This window comes from Ranitomeya imitator, chromosome 3, assembly GCF_032444005.1.
Source record: "Ranitomeya imitator isolate aRanImi1 chromosome 3, aRanImi1.pri, whole genome shotgun sequence".
NCBI classification, from domain to species: Eukaryota; Metazoa; Chordata; class Amphibia; order Anura; family Dendrobatidae; genus Ranitomeya; species Ranitomeya imitator.
In genome coordinates, this window is record NC_091284.1 from 758751354 (window position 1) to 758777127 (window position 25774).

Below are 25774 nucleotides of genomic sequence, written 5' to 3' on the forward strand. Positions count from 1 at the left end.
ATCTGCTAGTGTAGGTCCACTGTAAGTCCAAAGTCAGCGCAGCAGTCTACCAGGAAATTTTAGAGCACTTCACGCTTCACTCTGCTGACAAGCTTTTTGGGGATGGAAATTTCATTCTCCAGCAGGACTTGGCACCTGTCCACACTGCCAAAAGTATCAATACCTGGTTTACAAACAACAGTATCGCTGTGCTTGATTGGCTAGAAAACTCATCTGACCTTAACCTCATAGAGAATCTATTGGATATTGTCAAGAGGAAGATGAGGGACACCAGATCCAACAACAATGCAGATGACCTGAAGGCTGCTATCAAAGCCACTTGGGCTTCCATAACAGCTCAGCAGTGCCACAGACTCATCTCCTCCATCACACACCACATTGCTGTAGTAATTGATGCAAAAGGAACCCCAACCAAATATTGAGTGCATTACTGAACATACATTTCAGTAGGCCAGCATTTCAGATTTTAAAATAATTTTTCAAGCTTGTTTCATAAAGTATCCTAATTTACTGAGATAATGACTTTTGGGTTTTCATTAGCTATACGCCATAACCATCAACATTAACTGAACTAAACACTTGAAATAGATCTGTTTGCAATGACTATATATAATATTCACTGTTTTGTATTGAAGAACTGAAATAAATTAACTTTTTTATGATATTCTAATTTTGTGAGAAGCACCTGTATTTATATGTATATATATTACATAGATAGATAGATAAATAGATAGATAGATATGGAGATGTCAGTGACATATGCAATTAGAACAGTGTGTTTTCAGCTTACTATACATGTATTTAATAAAAGATTATTTTTCTGAAAAAAATGGTGTGGGCTCTTGTGTAATTTTCTTAACCAGCAGAGGGAAAGCCGATGGCTAGGGGCCGATGTTTATAGCCCGGGAAGGGGGCAATACCCATGGAGCTTCTCAGGCTATTAATATCAGTTCATAGCTGTATACTTAGCTTTTACTGGGTATTAAAATGGGGGACCCTAAAAAAATGACGTAGGGCTCCCCTATACTTAATAACCAGCAAAGACTATGCAGACAACTGGGGGCTGATATTAATAGTCTAGGAAGGGGCCATGGATACTGCCCCCAGACTAAAAACATCAGCTCTCAGCCACCCCAGAAAAGGCGCATCTCCAAGATGTGCCAATTCTGGCACTTAGCCTCACTCTTCCCACTTGCCCTGTAGCTGTGGCAAGTGGGTTGATGGTTGGAGGGTTGATGTCAGCTTTCTATTGTCAGGTGACATCAAGCCCCAAGGTTAGTAATGGAGAGGTGTCAAAGTTCTCCTGCTTGCGGTGCCATCAGACAGGTCCTGAGAATTCACAGCCAATGAACTCACTTCACCTTTTTCCCGTCAGTGCGAACGCCGTGGGACGTAAGTTAGGTGATTTGATGTTTAAATTGTTTAGAGAATTGCTCTATATAAAAGCTCATGTTAAAATTGCATTGCAATCGGATAGCAATCGTAATGCATACGGATGTAAAAGGATGCTAGGTGTGAAAAATCGGATTGCACTCTCATGATACTCACATGACACTTGCATTACACTCGTGCGACTGTTGGCAGGGAGACTTGGACCGATTTTTCATACGTTTACTGTAACTCCAGCCTAATTGTCCTTATTGAGTTGTGGGTTAAAGAAGCACTCTCATTAAGGTTTTTATGCTCTTAATATATTGCAGTCAACACATTATATGGCATTGTGTACTTAGAATTGCTAATTTTGCCCCTTTGACCAGTTAATTCTCTTTTCTATTAGGTCTATGACATCATGTGATTTGTTATGATTAGGTAATTCAGTACCACAATGGACATAGAAGTCAGAGCACATACAGTGACCTGACAATAACCCAAAAACATAGAACGAGCTCTGAGACGTGGGAACTCTGCTGACCGCAATCCCTAATCCTCTCCAACCACACTAAAGGCAGCCGTGGATTGCGCCTAACGCTCCCTATGCAACTCGGCACAGCCTGAGAAACTAGCTAGCCTGAAGATAGAAAATAAGCCTACCTTGCCTCAGAGAAATACCCCAAAGGAAAAGGCAGCCCCCCACATATAATGACTGTGAGTTAAGATGAAAAGACAAACGTAGAGATGAAATAGATTTAGCAAAGTGAAGCCTGACTTTCTGAACAGAGCGTGGATAGGAAAGGTAACTTTGCGGTCAACACAAAACCCTACAAACAACCACGCAAAGGGGGCAAAAAGACCCTCCGTACCGACTAACGGCACGGAGGTACACCCTCTGCGTCCCAGAGCTTCCAGCAAGCAAGAAAAACCAAATAAGCAAGCTGGACAGAAAAAAACAGCAAACAAAAATAACAAAAGCGGAACTTAGCTATGCAGAGCAGCAGGCCACAGGAACGATCCAGGAGGAAGCAAGTCCAATACTAGAACATTGACTGGAGGCCAGGATCAAAGCACTAGGTGGAGTTAAATAGAGCAGCACCTAACGACTTCACCACATCACCTGAGGAAGGAAACTCAGAAGCCGCAGTACCACTTTCCTCCACCAACGGAAGCTCATAGAGAGAATCAGCCGATGTACCACTTGTGACCACAGGAGGGAGCTCTGCCACAGAATTCACAACAGTGATTACAAGCTGACTAACTTTGATCGGATTGGCCATTTAAAGTAAATGTTTGCGAAATAGTTTAATGATTAAAATTAGTGTTGAGCCACCTCACTAGTGTTTGGGTTCGGTTCGTGGAACAGGGACGTGTTCGACGAACTGTTCGTCGAACGTTCGACGAACACCATCGAACCCCATTGAAACCAATGGCAGGCAAACACAAACACATACAAACACATAGAAAACACATAGAAAACACCTTAAAAGGTGTCCAAAAGCTGACAAACTGCTCAGAAGACACAACAAACACATGGAAAAGTCACAACTACATATAGTCATGCGAAAAGAAAGAGTTGGAGGAGTAAAAGGAGGAGGAGACACAGATATAGGCATGTCATGCCCTTCTAAAATCAAGAAAGGCTGGAGTAAAAATCTAAACTCACTATACCAACACCCAGACGTCTTGACAAAAAAAATAAAATAAATATCTTTAGGTAGAATGGCGGTGGGTCCATTCAGAACACTTTCCTTAGAAGACGTAGTGGTACCCCCGTTGGGAGTTGTGACAAAAAATGAACCCAATACATTCAGACTAATCCACCATTTGTCATATCCAAGGGGCAGGTAAGTAAACGACAAATCGACACGGAACCAAGTACAGTACTATGTACTGTACCTCTTTTGACGAGGCAATCATGCGGGTCAAGGTTGGGAAGGGGCACCCTAATGGCCAAAACAGACATTGAGGGGACGTTCCGGTTACTACCTGTGCCTCCGAATAGTGTCCTCCCATTGGGCTGCTTCTGTGAAGGAGCATACTACATAGATCGCTGTTTGCCCATGGGGTGCTCCATATCCTGCTCACTATTTGAGGCATTTAGTTGCTTCCTCGAATGTGTCGTCATGGACGTTTGTAAAGCGGCACATATTATCCATTACCTCGACGACTTCTTATGCCTTGGCCCAAAAGATTCGCCACAGTGTGAAAACACGCGATAGTCCACCTGTGAAAAGGAGAGAGCTGGAGGGAGAGTGGACACCCCAGAGCCGAGGAGTTAGATTGAGAAAAGAAGAAGGCGGTGTAGCTTGCTTCATGGGTGGGGTACGTGCTGAGTAGCCCTAAATTCTACTAGGCCGAAAAGGATTTCCTGGGCTAGATGCCGTTACAAAATAGTATTTAGGTAAACAGGCGGTGTAGCTTGATTCATGGGTGGGGTACACTGCTGAGTAGCACTAAATTCTACTAGGCCCAAAAGGATTTCCTGTGCTAGATGCCGTCACAAAATAGTAGTTAGGTAAACAGGCGTTGTAGCTTGCTTCATGGGTGGGGTACGCTGCTGAGTTGCACCAAATTCTACTAGGCCCAAAAGGATTTCCTGGGCTAGATGCCGTTAAAAAATAGTACTTAGGTTAACAGGCGGTGTAGCTTGCTTTATGGGTGGGGTACGCTGCTGAGTAGCACCAAATTCTACAAAGCCCAAAAGGATTTCCTGGGCTAGATGCCGTCACAAAATAGTAGTTAGGTAAAGAAGCGGTGTAGCTTGCTTCATGGTTGGGGTACGCTGCTGAGTAGCACTAAATTCTACTAGGCCCAAAAGGATTTCCTGTGCTAGATGCCGTTACAAAATAGTAGTTAGGTAAACAGGCGGTGGGTGGCTGGGCTACTGTGCTGACTAGCAGACACTGAAGCTTTGGAGCAGACCTCTGAATCCCAGGCCATAGTATGAGTAAACAACTCTGCAGACAAACCTACCCGGAATTGACGATGGCAACGTCATGTAAAACTCAGCAAGGGGACTAAATAAAGAGTCTCCATTTTTTCCCAAAAAAATCGGCCACAGACACCACTTAAGTGGTATCAATTTCGCCAGAGTTTTTTTAAAACAGTTGGTGAGGTGATTTTCAAAAATCATCAAGCTTTTAGTTTCCCCAAGATGATACAGGGGTAAAAAAGTCCTTGCGGATCCAGGATTTGTTCATCTTGAGGAACGTTAGTCTGTCTACATTGTCACTGGACAGCCGCATGCGCTTATCTGTCAGCACACCACCAGCAGCGCTGAACACATGTTCAGAGAGAACGCTGGCTGCGGGGCATGACAAGATCTCCAAGGCGTGAGTGGCGAGCTCAGGCCATTTTTCAAGATTGGAAGCCCAAAATGAGCAAGGGTCCAGTTCCACAGTCATGGCATCGATGTTAAGTTGGAGATACTCTTGTACCATCCTCTCTAGGCGTTGGCTGTGCGTCAGACTTTCTTGTCTCCTGTGGCCTTGCTAAGGATGGTCTCTGCCGCATTTGACACTGTGGATCATCAGCTCCTTCTCACCATGCTCCGCTCCATAGGCCTCAAGGACACAGCCCTCTCCTGGTTCTCCTCCTACCTCTCTGACCGCTCCTTCACTGTATCTTTTGCCGGCTCCTCTTCCTCTCATCGTCCCCTTACTATCGGGGTTCCGCAGGGCTCAGTCCTGGGCCCCCTCCTCTTCTCTCTATACACTGCCCCTATTGGACAAACAATCAGCAGATTTGGGTTCCAGTACCATCTCTATGCTGACGACACCCAATTATACACTTCTTCCCCCAACATCACCCCTACCCTAATTCAAAATACCAAGGATTGTCTGTCTGCTGTCTCTAACATCATGTCCTCCCTCTATCTGAAACTAAATCTCTCCAAAACTGAACTACTTGTGTTTCTCCCTTCTACTAACCTCACTCTACCCAACATCGAAATTACCCTGGAGGGTTCAACCATAACTCCCAAGCAGCATGCCCGCTGTCTTGGGGTGATATTCGACACCGAACTTTCCTTTACTCCCTATATCCGATCACTCACTCGCTCCTGTCACCTGCATCTTAAAAACATCTCCAGAATCCGACCTTTTCTCACCTTTAAAACTGCTAGGACTCTTACTGTCACTCTCATTCATTCCCGTCTGGACTATTGCAACTCTCTTCTGATCGGTCTCCCTCTTTCCAAACTTTCTCCTCTCCAATCCATCTTAAATGCGCAGCCAGGGTTATATTTCTGTCCAGCCGCTTCACTGATGCCTCCATCTTGTGCCAGTCATTACACTGGCTACCCATTCGCTACAGGGTCCAGTATGAACTCATCTCTCTCACCCACAAAGCTCTTCACAGTTCTGCACCGCCTTATATCTCCTCTCTCATCTCCGTCTATCGCCCTACACGTGCCCTCCGTTCTACAAATGACCTAAGACTAACATCCCCGTAATCTGAACCTCGCACCTCCGTCTTCAAGACTTCTCTCGTGCTGCGCCAGCTCTCTGGAATGCACTTCCCCAGACGATCAGACTGATACCTAGCCCCGACCTATTCAAGCGCGCTTTAAAAACTCATCTCTTCAAACAAGCCTACCACATCAACGACTCAGTAAACTAACTTTGTCCTGTTCCCTCCTTCCAAATATTATCTGCATGTGAATCTGCACCCTACTATTTATCTGTCTCCACACCCTCCATGCACATAACTGCTCTTAATACTTGACTATTGCACTTAAACACACGGGCTGATGACCGGATCATGCAGCTTTATATGAAAATCCCTATTTATTATAATTGCCAGACCTGAAATAACAAGCACTTTTCACCTATTGTGTCCCCCCATTTCCTTGTAGATTGTAAGCTTGCGAGCAGGGACCTCACCCCTAATGTCACGGTTTAAATTGTCTTAACTTGTACTGAATTTATTGTCTGTACATGTCCCCGCTTAATTGTAAAGTGCTGCGGAATTTGTTGGCACTATATAAATAAAAATTATTATTATTATTAAAAAAATCTTGAAACGATTGGAAAAAATCGCTGTTACCACCAGATACGATTTTACTGTTACGGTTTGAGTGATGACTCGATAGTCCCACGGTTGGCAAGTTAGAACTCAGAGATTCACTTCGTGCACCACTGGTGTTTTGTGGAAAAGCAGATGTTAGATTCTGTAACAGTCTCTGCTGATACTCCTGCATGCGTGAATCCCTTTCTATGGCAGGAATTATTTCGCCAAATTTGCTTTTGTACTGGGGATCTAAGAGTGTGGCAACCCAGTAGTCGGCATTACTTCGGATTCTGACAATCCGAGGGTCATGTTGCAGGTAGTGCAGCAAGAAGGCACTCTTGTGTCTTACGCATCCAGGAGGACCAAGTCCTTGTTGTCTTGGTGGTGGCGAGGTGAGAATCATGCTTCCTTCGTCTGCCCTCTCCCCCCAACCTCGCACAACAGAAAATTGATCAAGGTCTCCCTCATCTGATGAGTCTTCCATGCCCAGCGCCAGTTCATCCTCCACTTCTTCCTCGCCTCCTGCACCTTCCTCAACAGTTTGGCTGCTACCATGCGCCCTCGGTAATCCCTATCCCACAGCCTCCAATGCCAGCCGCCTTGGTGCTGCCAACCTTCTTGACCTTGGAGATATGATCCCTTTCGCATACGACTCCTCCTGTTCCTTCTCCTCCTCCTCCTCTTGTTCCACCACCTGACTCCGAACACTGTGTAAGGTGTGCTCCAGCATGTAAATCACCGGAATTGTCATGCTGATAATGGCATCGTCAGCACTAAACATCTTCGTTGCTATTTCAAAACTGTGCAGAAGGGTGCATAGGTCCCTGATCTGAGACCACTCCTGCAGCTTGATTTGCCCCACCTCTTGATCTCGTTGGCCCAGGCTATACACAATAACGTATTGAACCAGGGCTCGTCGGTGCTGCCACAGTCGCTGCAACATGTGCAGAGTTGAATTCCACCGTGTGGGCACATCACATTTCAGCCGGTGAACTGGCAGGCCCAACGACTTCTGTAGAAATGCAAGTCGTCAAGCTGCGGGATGCGAATGGCAGAAGTGAGCACACAGTGACTGTGCCCTCTGCAGAAGCCCATCTAGTCCGGGATAGTGGGATAAAAATTGCTGGACATTGTGTGACATTGCCCCGGCGAAGGGCCGCACCTAGGTTTGCAGCATTGTCGCACACAGCCTTCCCTGGCTGCAGGTTGAGTGGAGACAACCATTGATGGAACTCGGTCTCCAGAGCTGACCACAACTCCTCAGCTGTGTGACTCACATTTCCCAGACATTTCAATGTAAACACTGCCTGATGCCGTTGAGCCCTGGTGACAGCATAGTGAGCTGGTGTGCAGGATTCCTTCTGCCCAGTTACAACGCGGGTGGCATTACCAGACAGGCTTTGGGTGCAGGTGGAGGACCGAGAGGAGGTTGAGGAGGCAGAAGCAGTGGAGGAACTTCTAGATACAGAGGATCGACAAGCAACTTGCGGGGATGGCAAGACTTGGACAGCAGCCCCTTCTCCTAATGTCGCCGTAGTTACCCAGTGCCCAGTCACCGACATGTAATGCCCCTGTCCATGTCTACTTGTCCAAGTGTCTGTGGTGAAATGCACCCTGTCACACACAGAGTTTCTCAAGGAAGCGGTGATGTTGTGTGCGATATGCTGGTGTAGCGCAGGCACAGCTTTCTTTGAGAAGTAGTGGCGACTGGCCATCTGATACTGGGGCACTGCAACGGACATAAGGTCTCGAAAATCCTCTGTGTCCACCAGGCGGAAAGGTAGCATTTCTGTAGCCAACAGCTTGCAGATGGAGAAATTCAACCTCTTAGCTTTGTCATGGCTAGGAGGAAATGGTCTTTTACTTGTCCACATCTGAGGGACTGAGGGCTGGCTGCTGTGCTTAGACGGAGTTGAGTAGGGTGTCCCCGGCAAACTGCTGGTCTGTGAGGAAGGTGCAGGCGGAGATGTTATGTTGCCTTGATCAAAATGTGGTGTCGATGTTGGAGAGCGCTCAACACCAGCAGGAGTTTCCACTTGCAAATGTCCTGACGACCTGCCAATCACACTGGCTGTTGCGGGTAAAGAGGTGGAAGGTCTGCATCCAAAACCATGTGCGACTGCTGTCCCCACAGTCACAGAGGATGAAGAGGACGCGGATGCACTTGATGGGGCAGACGGTGGTTGACCCGGCTCACTAGGCCGCATTGTAGCACAGTGAGCTTCCACTGCAACTTATGCCTCATATCCATGTGACGGTTCATGCATGAAGTACTCAAGCTAATGATTTTTTGGCCTGTACTGAGATTTTGTTGACAAATCTTACAGACAACATGAGTTGGGTCATCCTTTGAGATGTAAAAAAATGCCCAGGCTATGCAAGGCTTAGAGCCCGTATGACCTGAAGAGCCACCACGACTTCTGGTCTGAGGCACAGTTGGGGTTGAGGATGCAGTTGTTGACGGGCTGCCACTACTCCGTCTCTGTCCAGGAAGGCGCACCATTACCTCGTTGTCAGACTCGTCACTAGCATCCTCCTCCACCTCCACTGCTGTCCTCATGGACTAGCGGACTGGGGATTGACAGTAAGTGGGGTCTACAAACTCATCATCATCCTGTGTGTTCTCACGCCCGTCGTCCTCAGAGCCAACCTCTTCCTGCCCCGACCGAAAAGTCAAGTTTTTGTTTCAATCAGGTATCTCAGTCTCATCATCATCTTCCTCCACCAACAAGAGTTACAGTTTGGGAACGAAGGTCTACATTATGCTCAGAACCTTCTTCATCTGGGCCTGGATCCAACTCACAAAGATTCTGGGCATCAGTGCAGATCATTTCCTCGTCTGGATTCGCAGAAGCTCTGGAGCAGACCTCTGATTCCCAGGCTATATAATGCGTAAACAGCTCTACAGACTCAACCATGTGTGTTACCCCATGCTCAGACGGGCAGCTGGAGACTTGGGAGCTGTGAGGAAACAAGTGCGATTGGGGTGACAACTCTGAGGACTGGAGTAGTTGTGATGTTGAAGTTGACATGGAGGAGAGCCCACTTGAATGAGCACTTGATATCCGTTCAAACACCTGCTGTTTTTGTGCCTCATCTGAAATTTTTGGTGATGCTTGTAGCGATGGTCGTAATAAAGTGATCATATCAGATTGTCCACGAAAAGAAGTAGACATCTTACTTTGGCTGGAAGATGGTCTTTCTTCTGCAGATGTTACTGTTGCTTGACCACCTACCCCACGGACACAACCTCTTTTTTCCTTTCCAACATGCCTATTCCCCTTTCCACCAGCAGCAGGCCTTTTGCCACTCATTTTAGTGCTTAACTAATTGGCAACTCTGTATCTGTAGTTAATAAAGACATCCCACAATGGACAAAAATGCTCTTGATCTCTCACACATACTAGTAGTATAGTGTTAGAGGAATAACCATACAAGAGATCAATTATACCTGTCAAGGACACTCCAAAGACGCATTAAGAAAACCAGAGAATAACACACGGAGTATGAGTCCTATTTTGAAAATGTAAAAATACACGTTTTTATTCATAGAAAAATACACTACAAAGTTTAGAAACAATTAATCATCACAGATAATATAGACAGCAAGGGAACCTACGGAAAACACTGAAATAATCAAAGCAGCGGCAGCCCCTATGAATCACTGATAATATTTCATACTAAAGTGCCACTAGTGCATGTTTAAGGTAAAAGTACCGCTCAAACCGGGAGACTAAGAGTCAAATTCCATTGATCCCGCAGTGGGGTACCGCTCAACCAAACGGCCTATATCGTACTAAACCCAGTTCAATAGCTCTTACCCATTCATCAGGTACACAGGGGTCACCTGTTGTGAATTCCACTCTTGGGCTCCCTCCGGTGGTTGTAAGTGGCACTTTTGTGAGTTCTGCTCTTGGGCTCCCTCTTGTGGTTTCTAGTGGTATGGCTGCTCCTTGGAGTTAGCTGTCATCAGCTGCCTCCACTTATCGTCTCTTCTGCTCGGCTATTTAAGTCTGGCTCTTTCTTCAGCCAGTGCCACTTGTAAATGGTTCCTGGTTGGATTCACATCTCTTTGGAGTTCCCTGTTATCCTGACCAGTTCAGCTAAGCTAAGTTTTTGCTTGCTCTTTTCTGTCCATAGATTGTGGACTTATCCATTCTGTGCTTTCTATGTTTGTCCAGCTTATCAGTGTGAATTAATTCTGTCTTGCTGGAAGCTCTGGGAGGCAGATTTGCCCTCCACACCTTTAGTCAGGTGTGGAGATTTTTTGTAAACTCTGCGTGGATTTTTTGTAGTGTTTTATACTGACCGCACAGTATTCCATCCTGTCCTATCTATTTAGCTAGACTGGCCTCCTGTGCTCATCCTGGTTTCATTCTGTGTATGTCTTTTCCCTCTCCACTCACAGTCATTATTTGTGGGGGGCTAATCTATCCTTTGGGGATTTTCTCTGAGGCAAGATAGTTTTCCTGCTTCTTTCTTTAGGGGTAGTTAGTTCTTAGGCTGTGACGAGATGCCTAGGGAGAGTTAGGAGCATTCCACAGCTACTTCTAGTGTTGTGTTGAGCTTAGGGACTGTGGTCAGTACAGTTACCACGTCCTTCAGAGTTCGTTCCATGTTGCTTCTAGACCACCGTATCATAACAGTCACCGCCGCAGCCCCAACGCGCGTTTCGCGTCTGCTTCGTCACTGCCCCCTGACGAAGCCGACGCGAAACGCATGTTGGGGCCGCGGCGGTGACCTCTGTGTACCTGATGAATGGGTAAGAGCTATTGAACTGGGTTTAGTACGATATAGGCCATTTGGTTGAGCGGTACCCCACTGCGGGATCAATGGAATTTGACTCTTAGTCTCCCGGTTTGAGCGGTACTTTTACCTTAAAAATGCACTAGTGGCACTTTAGTATGAAATATTATCAGTGATTCATAGGGGCTGCCGCTGCTTTGATTATTTCAGTGTTTTCCGTAGGTTCCCTTGTTGTCTATATTATCTGTGATGATTAATTGTTTCTAAATTTTGTAGACCCTGTATTGATTATCGTCTTCTTAATAAGATCACGGTCAAATTCCAATACCACTTGCCTTTGCTTACTGATTTGTTTGCTCAGATTAAGGGGGCTAGTTGGTTTACTAAGATTGACCTCCGAGGGGCATATAATCTTGTTCGTATTAAACAGGGTGACGAATGGAAAACTGCATTCAATACGCCCGAAGGCCATTTTGAATACCTTGTGATGCCATTTGGGCTCTCTAATGCTGCATCTGTGTTCCAGTCTTTCATGCATGATATTTTCCGCAATTATCTTGATAAATTCATGGTCGTATATTTGGATGATATTTTGATTTTTTCCGATGATTGGGAGTCTCATGTGAAGCAGGTCAGGATGGTGTTCCAGATCCTTCGTGATAATGCTTTATTTGTGAAGGGGTCTAAGTGCCTATTCGGAGTTCAGAAGGTCTCTTTTTTGGGTTTTATTTTTTCTCCCTCGTCTATAGAAATTGATCCTGTTCAGGTCCAAGCTATTCATGACTGGATCCAACCCACATCTGTGAAGGGTCTTCAAAAATGTTTGGGCTTTGCTAATTTCTATCGCCGTTTCATTGCCAACTTTTCCAGTGTGGTTAAGCCCCTTACTGATTTGACGAAGAAAGGCGCTGATGTGACGAATTGGTCCTCTGAGGCTGTTGAGGCCTTTCAGGAGCTTAAACGCCGATTTACTCCTGCCCCTGTGTTGCGTCAACCGGATGTTTCTCTTCCTTTTCAGGTTGAGGTTGACGCTTCTGAGATTGGGGCAGGGGCCGTTTTGTCTCAGAGGGAGTCTGATGGTTCTTTGATGAAACCGTGTGCTTTTTTTTCCAGAAAGTTTTCGCCTGCGGAACGCAATTATGATGTCGGCAATCGGGAGTGGTTGGCTATGAAGTGGGCGTTTGAGGAGTGGCGACATTGGCTTGAGGGAGCTAAACACCGTGTTGTGGTCCTGACCGATCATAAGAATCTGATTTACCTCGAGTCGGCCAAGCGGCTGAATCCTAGACAGGCTCGATGGTCCCTGTTTTTCTCCCGTTTTGATTTTGTGGTCTCGTATCTTCCGGGATCTAAGAATGTTAAGGCTGATGCCCTCTCTAGGAGTTTTTCGCCTGATTCTCCTGGAGTCCTTGAGCCGGTTGGCATTCTTAAGGAGGGGGTGATTCTTTCTGCTATCTCCCCTGATTTGCGGCAGGTGCTTCAGGAATTTCAGGCTGATAGGCCTGACCGCTGTCCAGTGGGGAAGCTGTTTGTTCCTGATAGATGGACAAGTAAGGTTATTTCTGAGGTTCATTGTTCAGTGTTGGCTGGTCATCCTGGGATTTTTGGTACCAGAGATTTGGTTGCTAGGTCCTTTTGGTGGCCTTCCTTGTCGCGCGATGTGCGTGCTTTTGTGCAGTCCTGTGGGACTTGCGCCCGGGCCGAGCCTTGCTGTTCCCGCGCTAGTGGGTTGCTTTTGCCTTTGCCAGTCCCTGAGAGGCCCTGGATGCATATTTCCATGGATTTTATTTCGGATCTTCCGGTTTCCCAGAAGATGTCTGTTATCTGGGTTGTTTGTGACCGGTTCTCTAAAATGGTCCATCTGGTACCTTTGCCTAAGTTGCCTTCCTCCTCAGATCTGGCTCCATTATTTTTTCAGCATGTGGTTCGTTTGCATGGCATTCCGGAGAATATTGTGTCTGACAGAGGTTCTCAGTTTGTCTCTAGATTTTGGCGGGCCTTTTGTGTTAGGATGGGCATTGATTTGTCTTTTTCTTCGGCATTTCATCCTCAGACTAATGGCCAAACTGAGCGAACTAATCAGACCTTGGAGACCTATTTGAGATGCTTTGTGTCTGCTGATCAGGATGATTGGGTGTCATTCTTGCCGTTGGCCGAGTTTGCCCTTAATAATCGGGCTAGTTCGGCTACTTTGGTTTCACCTTTCTTTTGTAATTTTGGTTTTCATCCTCGTTTTTCTTCTGGGCAGGTTGAGCCTTCTGATTGTCCTGGTGTTAATTCTGTGGTGGACAGGCTGCAGCAGATTTGGACTCATGTGGTAGACAATTTGACGTTGTCTCAGGAAAGGGCTCAATGTTTTGCTAACCGCCGTCGGTGTGTTGGTCCCCGGCTTCGTGTGGGGGATTTGGTTTGGTTGTCTTCTCGTCATGTTCCTATGAAGGTTTCTTCTCCTAAGTTTAAGCCTTGGTTTATTGGTCCTTATAAAATTTCTGAAATTATTAATCCGGTTTCTTTTCGTTTGTCTCTTCCTGCCTCTTTTGCCATTCATAATGTTTTCCATAGATCTTTGTTGCGGAGATATGTGGTGCCCGTTGTTCCCTCGGTTGACCCTCCTGCCCCGGTGTTGGTTGAGGGAGAGTTGGAATATGAGGTTGAGAAGATTTTGGATTCTCGTTTTTCAAGGCGGAGGCTTCAGTATCTTGTCAAGTGGAAGGGTTATGGCCAGGAGGATAATTCTTGGGTTGTTGCCTCCGATGTCCATGCCACCGATTTGGTTCGTGCTTTTCACTTGGCTCGTCCTGATCGGCCTGGGGGCTCTGGTGAGGGTTCGGTGACCCCTCCTCAAGGGGGGGGTACTGTTGTGAATTCCGCTCTTGGGCTCCCTCCGGTGGTTGTAAGTGGCACTTTTGTGAGTTCTGCTCTTGGGCTCTCTCTTGTGGTTTCTAGTGGTATGGCTGCTCCTTGGAGTTAGCTGTCATCAGCTGCCTTCACTTATCATCTCTTCTGCTCGGCTATTTAAGTCTGGCTCTTTCTTCAGCCAGTGCCACTTGTAAATGGTTCCTGGTTGGATTCACATCTCTTTGGAGTTCCCTGTTATCCTGACCAGTTCAGCTAAGCTAAAGGTACCTTCACACTAAACGATATCGCTAGCGATCCGTGACGTTGCAGCGTCCTGGCTAGCGATATCGTTTAGTTTGACACACAGCAGCGATCAGAATCCTGCTGTGATGTCGCTGGTCGGGGCTAGAGGGCCAGACCTTTCTTTGGTCGCTGGCTCTCCCGCTGACATCGCTGAATCGACGTGTGTGACACCGATTCAGCGATGTCTTTGCTGGTAACCAGGGTAAACATCGGGTTACTAAGCGCAGGGCCGCGCTTAGTAACCCGATGTTTACCCTGGTTACCAGCGTAAAAGTGAAAAAAACAAACAGTACATACTTACCTACCGCTGTCTGTCCCCGGCGCTGTGCTCTGCACTCCTCCTGTACTGGCTGTGAGCGTCGGTCAGCCGGAAAGCAGAGCGGTGACGTCACCGCTCTGCTTTCCGGCCGCTGTGTTCACAGCCAGTACAGAAGGAGTGCAGAGAAGCTGAGCGCCGGGGACAGACAGCGGTAGGTAAGTATGTACTGTTTTTTTTTTTTCACTTTTACGCTGGTAACCAGGGTAAACATCGGGTTACTAAGCGCGGCCCTGCGCTTAGTAACCCGATGTTTACCCTGGTTACCGGGGACCTCGGGATCGTTGGTCGCTGGAGAGCTGTCTGTGTGACAGCTCTCCAGCGACCAAACAGCGACGCTGCAGCGATCCGGATCGTTGTCGGTATCGCTGCAGCGTCGCTTAATGTGAAGGGGCCTTAAGTTTTTGCTTGCTCTTTTCTGTCCATAGATTGTGGACTTATCCATTCTGTGCTTTCTATGTTTGTCCAGCTTATCAGTGTGAATTAATTCTGTTTTGCTGGAAGCTCTGGGAGGCAGATTTGCCCTCCACACCTTTAGTCAGGTGTGGAGATTTTTTGTAAACTCTGCGTGGATTTTTTGTAGTGTTTTATACTGACCGCACAGTATTCCATCCTGTCCTATCTATTTAGCTAGACTGGCCTCCTGTGCTCATCCTGGTTTCATTCTGTGTATGTCTTTTCCCTCTCCACTCACAGTCATTATTTGTGGGGGGCTAATCTATCCTTTGGGGATTTTCTCTGAGGCAAGATAGTTTTCCTGCTTCTTTCTTTAGGGGTAGTTAGCTCTTAGGCTGTGATGAGATGCCTAGGGAGAGTTAGGAGCATTCCACGGCTACTTCTAGTGTTGTGTTGAGCTTAGGGACTGCGGTCAGTACAGTTACCACGTCCTTCAGAGTTCGTTCCATGTTGCTCCTAGACCACCGTATCATAACAGTCACCGCCGCAGCCCCAACGCGCGTTTCGCGTCTGCTTCGTCACTGCCCCCTGACGAAGCCGACGCGAAACGCATGTTGGGGCCGCGGCGGTGACCTCTGTGTACCTGATGAATGGGTAAGAGCTATTGAACTGGGTTTAGTACGATATAGGCCATTTGGTTGAGCGGTACCCCACTGCGGGATCAATGGAATTTGACTCTTAGTCTCCCGGTTTGAGCAGTACTTTTACCTTAAACATGCACTAGTGGCACTTTAGTATGAAATATTATCAGTGATTCATAGGGGCTGCCGCTGCTTTGATTATTTCAGTGTTTTCCGTAGGTTCCCTTGTTGTCTATATTATCTGTGATGATTAATTGTTTCTAAATTTTGTAGACCCTGTATTGATTATCGTCTTCTTAATAAGATCACGGTCAAATTCCAATACCACTTGCCTTTGCTTACTGATTTGTTTGCTCAGATTAAGGGGGCTAGTTGGTTTACTAAGATTGACCTCCGAGGGGCATATAATCTTGTTCGTATTAAACAGGGTGACGAATGGAAAACTGCATTCAATACGCCCGAAGGCCATTTTGAATACCTTGTGATGCCATTTGGGCTCTCTAATGCTCCATCTGTGTTCCAGTCTTTCATGCATGATATTTTCCGCAATTATCTTGATAAATTCATGGTCGTATATTTGGATGATATTTTGATTTTTTCCGATGATTGGGAGTCTCATGTGAAGCAGGTCAGGATGGTGTTCCAGATCCTTCGTGATAATGCTTTATTTGTGAAGGGGTCTAAGTGCCTATTCGGAGTTCAGAAGGTCTCTTTTTTGGGTTTTATTTTTTCTCCCTCGTCTATAGAAATTGATCCTGTTCAGGTCCAAGCTATTCATGACTGGATCCAACCCACATCTGTGAAGGGTCTTCAAAAATGTTTGGGCTTTGCTAATTTCTATCGCCGTTTCATTGCCAACTTTTCCAGTGTGGTTAAGCCCCTTACTGATTTGACGAAGAAAGGCGCTGATGTGACGAATTGGTCCTCTGAGGCTGTTGAGGCCTTTCAGGAGCTTAAACGCCGATTTACTCCTGCCCCTGTGTTGCGTCAACCGGATGTTTCTCTTCCTTTTCAGGTTGAGGTTGACGCTTCTGAGATTGGGGCAGGGGCCGTTTTGTCTCAGAGGGAGTCTGATGGTTCTTTGATGAAACCGTGTGCTTTTTTTTCCAGAAAGTTTTCGCCTGCGGAACGCAATTATGATGTCGGCAATCGGGAGTGGTTGGCTATGAAGTGGGCGTTTGAGGAGTGGCGACATTGGCTTGAGGGAGCTAAACACCGTGTTGTGGTCCTGACCGATCATAAGAATCTGATTTACCTCGAGTCGGCCAAGCGGCTGAATCCTAGACAGGCTCGATGGTCCCTGTTTTTCTCCCGTTTTGATTTTGTGGTCTCGTATCTTCCGGGATCTAAGAATGTTAAGGCTGATGCCCTCTCTAGGAGTTTTTCGCCTGATTCTCCTGGAGTCCTTGAGCCGGTTGGCATTCTTAAGGAGGGGGTGATTCTTTCTGCTATCTCCCCTGATTTGCTGCAGGTGCTTCAGGAATTTCAGGCTGATAGGCCTGACCGCTGTCCAGTGGGGAAGCTGTTTGTTCCTGATAGATGGACAAGTAAGGTTATTTCTGAGGTTCATTGTTCAGTGTTGGCTGGTCATCCTGGGATTTTTGGTACCAGAGATTTGGTTGCTAGGTCCTTTTGGTGGCCTTCCTTGTCGAGCAATGTGCGTGCTTTTGTGCAGTCCTGTGGGACTTGCGCCCGGGCCGAGCCTTGCTGTTCCCGCGCTAGTGGGTTGCTTTTGCCTTTGCCAGTCCCTGAGAGGCCCTGGATGCATATTTCCATGGATTTTATTTCGGATCTTCCGGTTTCCCAGAAGATGTCTGTTATCTGGGTTGTTTGTGACCGGTTCTCTAAAATGGTCCATCTGGTACCTTTGCCTAAGTTGCCTTCCTCCTCAGATCTGGCTCCATTATTTTTTCAGCATGTGGTTCGTTTGCATGGCATTCCGGAGAATATTGTGTCTGACAGAGGTTCTCAGTTTGTCTCTAGATTTTGGCGGGCCTTTTGTGTTAGGATGGGCATTGATTTGTCTTTTTCTTCGGCGTTTCATCCTCAGACTAATGGCCAAACTGAGCGAACTAATCAGACCTTGGAGACCTATTTGAGATGCTTTGTGTCTGCTGATCAGGATGATTGGGTGTCATTCTTGCCGTTGGCCGAGTTTGCCCTTAATAATCGGGCTAGTTCGGCTACTTTGGTTTCACCTTTCTTTTGTAATTTTGGTTTTCATCCTCGTTTTTCTTCTGGGCAGGTTGAGCCTTCTGATTGTCCTGGTGTTAATTCTGTGGTGGACAGGCTGCAGCAGATTTGGACTCATGTGGTAGACAATTTGACGTTGTCTCAGGAAAGGGCTCAATGTTTTGCTAACCGCCGTCGGTGTGTTGGTCCCCGGCTTCGTGTGGGGGATTTGGTTTGGTTGTCTTCTCGTCATGTTCCTATGAAGGTTTCTTCTCCTAAGTTTAAGCCTTGGTTTATTGGTCCTTATAAAATTTCTGAAATTATTAATCCGGTTTCTTTTCGTTTGTCTCTTCCTGCCTCTTTTGCCATTCATAATGTTTTCCATAGATCTTTGTTGCGGAGATATGTGGTGCCCGTTGTTCCCTCGGTTGACCCTCCTGCCCCGGTGTTGGTTGAGGGAGAGTTGGAATATGAGGTTGAGAAGATTTTGGATTCTCGTTTTTCAAGGCGGAGGCTTCAGTATCTTGTCAAGTGGAAGGGTTATGGCCAGGAGGATAATTCTTGGGTTGTTGCCTCCGATGTCCATGCCACCGATTTGGTTCGTGCTTTTCACTTGGCTCGTCCTGATCGGCCTGGGGGCTCTGGTGAGGGTTCGGTGACCCCTCCTCAAGGGGGGGGGTACTGTTGTGAATTCCGCTCTTGGGCTCCCTCCGGTGGTTGTAAGTGGCACTTTTGTGAGTTCTGCTCTTGGGCTCTCTCTTGTGGTTTCTAGTGGTATGGCTGCTCCTTGGAGTTAGCTGTCATCAGCTGCCTTCACTTATCATCTCTTCTGCTCGGCTATTTAAGTCTGGCTCTTTCTTCAGCCAGTGCCACTTGTAAATGGTTCCTGGTTGGATTCACATCTCTTTGGAGTTCCCTGTTATCCTGACCAGTTCAGCTAAGCTAAAGGTACCTTCACACTAAACGATATCGCTAGCGATCCGTGACGTTGCAGCGTCCTGGCTAGCGATATCGTTTAGTTTGACACACAGCAGCGATCAGAATCCTGCTGTGATGTCGCTGGTCGGGGCTAGAGGGCCAGACCTTTCTTTGGTCGCTGGCTCTCCCGCTGACATCGCTGAATCGACGTGTGTGACACCGATTCAGCGATGTCTTTGCTGGTAACCAGGGTAAACATCGGGTTACTAAGCGCAAGGCCGCGCTTAGTAACCCGATGTTTACCCTGGTTACCAGCGTAAAAGTGAAAAAAACAAACAGTACATACTTACCTACCGCTGTCTGTCCCCGGCGCTGTGCTCTGCACTCCTCCTGTACTGGCTGTGAGCGTCGGTCAGCCGGAAAGCAGAGCGGTGACGTCACCGCTCTGCTTTCCGGCCGCTGTGTTCACAGCCAGTACAGAAGGAGTGCAGAGAAGCTGAGCGCCGGGGACAGACAGCGGTAGGTAAGTATGTACTGTTTTTTTTTTTTCACTTTTACGCTGGTAACCAGGGTAAACATCGGGTTACTAAGCGCGGCCCTGCGCTTAGTAACCCGATGTTTACCCTGGTTACCGGGGACCTCGGGATCGTTGGTCGCTGGAGAGCTGTCTGTGTGACAGCTCTCCAGCGACCAAACAGCGACGCTGCAGCGATCCGGATCGTTGTCGGTATCGCTGCAGCGTCGCTTAATGTGAAGGGGCCTTAAGTTTTTGCTTGCTCTTTTCTGTCCATAGATTGTGGACTTATCCATTCTGTGCTTTCTATGTTTGTCCAGCTTATCAGTGTGAATTAATTCTGTTTTGCTGGAAGCTCTGGGAGGCAGATTTGCCCTCCACACCTTTAGTCAGGTGTGGAGATTTTTTGTAAACTCTGCGTGGATTTTTTGTAGTGTTTTATACTGACCGCACAGTATTCCATCCTGTCCTATCTATTTAGCTAGACTGGCCTCCTGTGCTCATCCTGGTTTCATTCTGTGTATGTCTTTTCCCTCTCCACTCACAGTCATTATTTGTGGGGGGCTAATCTATCCTTTGGGGATTTTCTCTGAGGCAAGATAGTTTTCCTGCTTCTTTCTTTAGGGGTAGTTAGCTCTTAGGCTGTGATGAGATGCCTAGGGAGAGTTAGGAGCATTCCACGGCTACTTCTAGTGTTGTGTTGAGCTTAGGGACTGCGGTCAGTACAGTTACCACGTCCTTCAGAGTTCGTTCCATGTTGCTCCTAGACCACCGTATCATAACAGTCACCGCCGCAGCCCCAACGCGCGTTTCACGTCGGCTTCGTCACTGCCCCCTGACGAAGCCGACGCGAAACGCGTGTTGGGGCTGCGGCGGTGACCTTTGTGTACCTGATGAATGGGTAAGAGCTATTGAACCGGGTTTAGTACGATATAGGCCGTTTGGTTGAGCGGTACCCCACTGCGGGATCAATGGAATTTGACTCTTAGTCTCCCGGTTTGAGCGGTACTTTTACCTTAAACATGCACTAGTGGCACTTTAGTATGAAATATTATCAGTGATTCATAGGGGCTGCCGCTGCTTTGATTATTTCAGTGTTTTCCGTAGGTTCCCTTGTTGTCTATATTATCTGTGATGATTAATTGTTTCTAAATTTTGTAGTGTATTTTTCTATGAATAAAAACGTGTATTTTTACATTTTCAAAATGGGACTCATACTCCGTGTGTTATTCTCTGGTTTTCTTAATCTGTCTCTGTAGTTGTTGGCACAACAACCGATGAATGAAAACCGAGCAGAACTGAGTGGCCAAACTGTGGTACTAGGTCCAAAACTAATAACTAGATTAGATGCAATGAAAATTGAGATACACAGGCGGTATAGTTTGTTTCACAGGCAGGCTACTCTGCTGACGTGCAGACACTGCTCTTAGGCCCTAAACTATCAACTGGATTAGATGCAGTAAAAATTTAGATACACAGGCGGTATAGTTTGTTTCACAGGCAGGCTACTCTGCTGACATGCAGACACTGTTCCTAGGCCCTAAACTTTCAACTGGATTAGATGCAGTGAAAATTGAGATACACAGGTGGTATAGTTTGTTTCACAGGCGGGCTACTCTGCTGACATGCAGACACTGCTCCTAGGCCCTAAACTATCAACTGGATTAGATGCAGTGAAAATTGAGATACACAGGCGGTATAGTTTGTTTCACAGGCAGGCTACTCTGCTGACGCGCAGACACTGCTCCTAGGCCCTAAACTATCAACTGGATTAGATGCAGTGAAAATTGAGATACACAGCCGGTATAGTTTGTTTCACAGGCAGGCTACTCTGCTGATGTGCAGACACTGTTCCTAGGCCCTAAACTTTCAACTGGATTAGATGCAGTGAAAATTGAGATACACAGGTGGTATAGTTTGTTTCACAGGCGGGCTACTCTGCTGACATGCAGACACTGCTCCTAGGCCCTAAACTATCAACTGGATTAGATGCAGTGAAAATTGAGTTACACAGGCGGTATAGTTTGTTTCACAGGCGGGCTACTCAGATGACTATCAGACAATGCTACTAGCCCAAAAGGATTGGCTGAGCTAGATTACACCAAATGCTGTGACAAAGACTTGCACAGCACTGGCACAGACCTGCCTGGCAATCAGTGCTATGAACTGCTGTAACCTACCCTGAAAAGGGATATTACAACTAGTCCCGACTCCTCCCGACTCCCTAAACCTATCTCTCTGACAATTCGCTCCAGAAAAACACTATTAGTCCGTATAGCGCCCTCAGCAACAGCGATGCCGTCTAACACTAAGCTACAGCAGTGAGGAAATGGTGGCGATGGGGCAAATGGCTGGTTCTTATTAGGGCAAGGACATGTGACATACACAGCCAATGACACATGCCCTTGCTTGTGTGCATCACATGTACATTGCTGTGCGTGTGCGCACTGCTGATAGGCTGAGAGACTGCACCGCCCCACTGTAAATGCGGGAAAGAAAAAAAATGGAGATTGGCGTTATTTCAGCACAGATCTATCCCCCGCCCCCCCCCCCGCCCACACTGAAACAGTCTACTAACAATGACAAACAGTTTTAATGTGCAAATCAAGCTAGGCTTTTGGTGAACAAACATTTATCGAACAGAAACTCGAACAGCCGAATTTTAAGCAAATTGTTTGGGTTCGTCGAACGACTCAAACACCGCCCAAAACAGCTCGAATTTGAAATTTGTGAACAGTTCGACTCGAACACCACTCATCTCTAATTAAAATACCGTAGTTCTATTTGGAAAACCTGGACATTTTTCAATAAGCAGAGACATTTTGTACAACAAAAGGTTATAGTTCTGCCTGAAATCCTCATAAGTTATTTGTCATAACAGATTTCATGCCAATGATAAAAAAATCTATTTGACTGCTTGCTTGAATAATTGCAAATTTTGAATTTTTCCTGTCCTAGTTTTTAAATCTAAAATTGTGTAATAATTATTTTATTAGTGCTAAAAAAATGTAACAGTTCCATCTTTAGTTACTTACAGCATTCCTGGGGATCCATCACATCATTTGCTTTCCTATGATGTTCATCAAACATATTTGGCCATCCGTTGTTGTCTTCTGGAATAGGAAAGGTTAATCATATAGTGAATTGTATATACTGCTAACGTATCCCAGCTTGCAGCTATTGAGAACACAAGAGACATAATATAAGTAAAACAATTATAAATTTGTATGAAATTAAATATCCATGTTTTATGATCCTTGTTACTGCTACAATTCCTCGTTTAACCACTTTCTGACATACGTGGTATATGTATGGCACCGAGAGAACTGTGTTCCTATAAATCACTGTATATATAAGGCGCCATGATCACGTGGGCTCATGCTGAGCACCGCCACAATGACATGCGGGAAATAAACAACGCAATTCACCCTAGTGAATGAATGTCCACCAGCAAATATAAGACCAATATCAAAAGTGAACATAAACCATAAATAACCAAAACGTACAGTGGGGCAAAAAAGTATTTAGTCAGTCAGCAATAGTGCAAGTTCCACCACTTAAAAAGATGAGAGGCGACTGTAATTAACATCATAGGTAGACCTCAACTATGGGAGACAAACTGAGAAAAAAAAATCCAGAAAATCACATTGTCTGTTTTTTTAACATTTTATTTGCATATTATGGTGGAAAATAAGTATTTGGTCAGAAACAAAATTTCATCTCAATACTTTGTAATATATCCTTTGTTGGCAATGACAGAGGTCAAACATTTTCTGTAAGTCTTCACAAGGTTGCCACACACTGTTGTTGGTATGTTGGCCCATTCCTCCATGCAGATCTCCTCTAGAGCAGTGATGTTTTTGGCTTTTCGCTTGGCAACACGGACTTTCAACTCCCTCCAAAGGTTTTCTATAGGGTTGAGATCTGGAGACTGGCTAGGCCACTCCAGGACCTTGAAATGCTTCTTACGAAGCCACTCCTTCGTTGCCCTGGCGGTGTGCTTTGGATCATTGTCATGTTGAAAGACCCAGCCACGTTTCATCGTCAATGCACTTGCTGATGGAAGGAGGTTTGCACTCAAAATCTCACGATACATGGCCCCATTCATTCTTTCATGTACCCGGATCAGTCGTCCTGGCCCCTTTGCAGAGAAACAGCCCCAAAGCATGATGTTTCCACCACCATGCTTTACAGTAGGTATGGTGCTTGATGGATGCAACTCAGTATTCTTTTTCCTCCAAACACGACAAGTTGTGTTTCTACCAAACAGTTCCAGTTTGGTTTCATCAGACCATAGGACATTCTCCCAAAACTCCTCTGGATCATCCAAATGCTCTCTAGCAAACTTCAGACGGGCCCGGACATGTACTGGCTTAAGCAGTGGGACACGTCTGGCACTGCAGGATCTGAGTCCATGGTGGCGTAGTGTGTTACTTATGGTAGGCCTTGTTACATTGGTCCCAGCTCTCTGCAGTTCATTCACTAGGTCCCCCCGCGTGGTTCTGGGATTTTTGCTCACCGTTCTTGTGATCATTCTGACCCCACGGGGTGGGATTTTGCGTGGAGCCCCAGATCGAGGGAGATTATCAGTGGTCTTGTATGTCTTCCATTTTCTAATTATTGCTCCCACTGTTGATTTCTTCACTCCAAGCTGGTTGGCTATTGCAGATTCAGTCTTCCCAGCCTGGTGCAGGGCTACAATTTTGTTTCTGGTGTCCTTTGACAGCTCTTTGGTCTTCACCATAGTGGAGTTTGGAGTCAGACTGTTTGAGGGTGTGCACAGGTGTCTTTTTATACTGATAACAAGTTTAAACAGGTGCCATTACTACAGGTAATGAGTGGAGGAAAGAGGAGACTCTTAAAGAAGAAGTTACAGGTCTGTGAGAGCCAGAAATCTTGATTGCTTGTTTCTGACCAAATACTTATTTTCCACCATAATATGCAAATAAAATGTTAAAAAAACAGACAATGTGATTTTCTGGATTTTTTTTTCTCAGTTTGTCTCCCATAGTTGAGGTCTACCTATGATGTAAATTACAGACGCCTCTCATCTTTTTAAGTGGTGGAACTTGCACTATTGCTGACTGACTAAATACTTTTTTGCCCCACTGTATATAAAAAGATATAGTTTTATTGAAAATAAAAATAAATATAAAAAAAAAATTACAAAAAAGGAAAAAACAACAAGTAATACTACAACTTGTAACATATAATTATGAATGAGGAGACCAGATCCATATAATATATAAAGGTACTAAAAAAGTGTATACTAAAGCAAATAACCCTCCAAAGTGCAAAAAAATGAGACCAAGTAGATGACCAAAAGGACAAGTCATCCGTCTCAATAAAGTGCAAATGCATCTATCATAAGTAGTCTAACCTAGACAAAATAAAAACATGAAACTCTGGAGAAATACTAGTACCAGTGTGAAGATGATCTGTGACCCTCAAGGACTCCGACTCCAACGTACGTTTCGCCAAAGTGGCTTTTTCAAGGAGTGAAGAGGAAGTGGAAGTGAGGTGTTATTTATACAAAGCCCCAACCAATCAAATGGTATGAAAGGGGTCATGTGAGCAATAAAGATTTAAATAATTATGAACGCTATTAAAAAACCTATATACAGTGGGGCAAAAAAGTATTTAGTCAGTCAGCAATAGTGCAAGTTCCACCACTTAAAAAGATGAGAGGCGTCTGTAATTTACATCATAGGTAGACCTCAACTATGGGAGACAAACTGAGAAAAAAAAAATCCAGAAAATCACATTGTCTGTTTTTTTAACAATTTATTTGCATATTATGGTGGAAAATAAGTATTTGGTCAGAAACAAAATTTCATCTCAATACTTTGTAATATATCCTTTGTTGGCAATGACAGAGGTCAAACGTTTTCTGTAAGTCTTCACAAGGTTGCCACACACTGTTGTTGGTATGTTGGCCCATTCCTCCATGCAGATCTCCTCTAGAGCAGTGATGTTTTTGGCTTTTCGCTTGGCAACACGGACTTTCAACTCCCTCCAAAGGTTTTCTATAGGGTTGAGATCTGGAGACTGGCTAGGCCACTCCAGGACCTTGAAATGCTTCTTACGAAGCCACTCCTTCGTTGCCCTGGCGGTGTGCTTTGGATCATTGTCATGTTGAAAGACCCAGCCACGTTTCATCTTCAATGCCCTTGCTGATGGAAGGAGGTTTGCACTCAAAATCTCACGATACATGGCCTCATTCATTCTTTCATGTACCCGGATCAGTCGTCCTGGCCCCTTTGCAGAGAAACAGCCCCAAAGCATGATGTTTCCACCACCATGCTTTACAGTAGGTATGGTGTTTGATGGATGCAACTCAGTATTCTTTTTCCTCCAAACACGACAAGTTGTGTTTCTACCAAACAGTTCCAGTTTGGTTTCATCAGACCATAAGACATTCTCCCAAAACTCCTCTGCATCATCCAAATGCTCTCTAGCAAACTTCAGACGGGCCCGGACATGTACTGGCTTAAGCAGTGGGACACGTCTGGCACTGCAGGATCTGAGTCCATGGTGGCGTAGTGT

General features: G+C 45.8%; 1 protein-coding gene across 1 annotated transcript in view; it reads right to left on the reverse strand.

Annotated features, from left to right (window-relative positions):
- Window positions 1–25774, reverse strand: part of RXFP2 (relaxin family peptide receptor 2) — a 513675-nt gene that overhangs the window by 219758 nt on the left and 268143 nt on the right. Inside the window, exon 3 of the mRNA XM_069759002.1 lies at window positions 22264–22341. Coding sequence (XP_069615103.1) covers window positions 22264–22341 — 78 coding nt within the window. The remainder of the gene's footprint in view (window positions 1–22263; window positions 22342–25774) is intronic.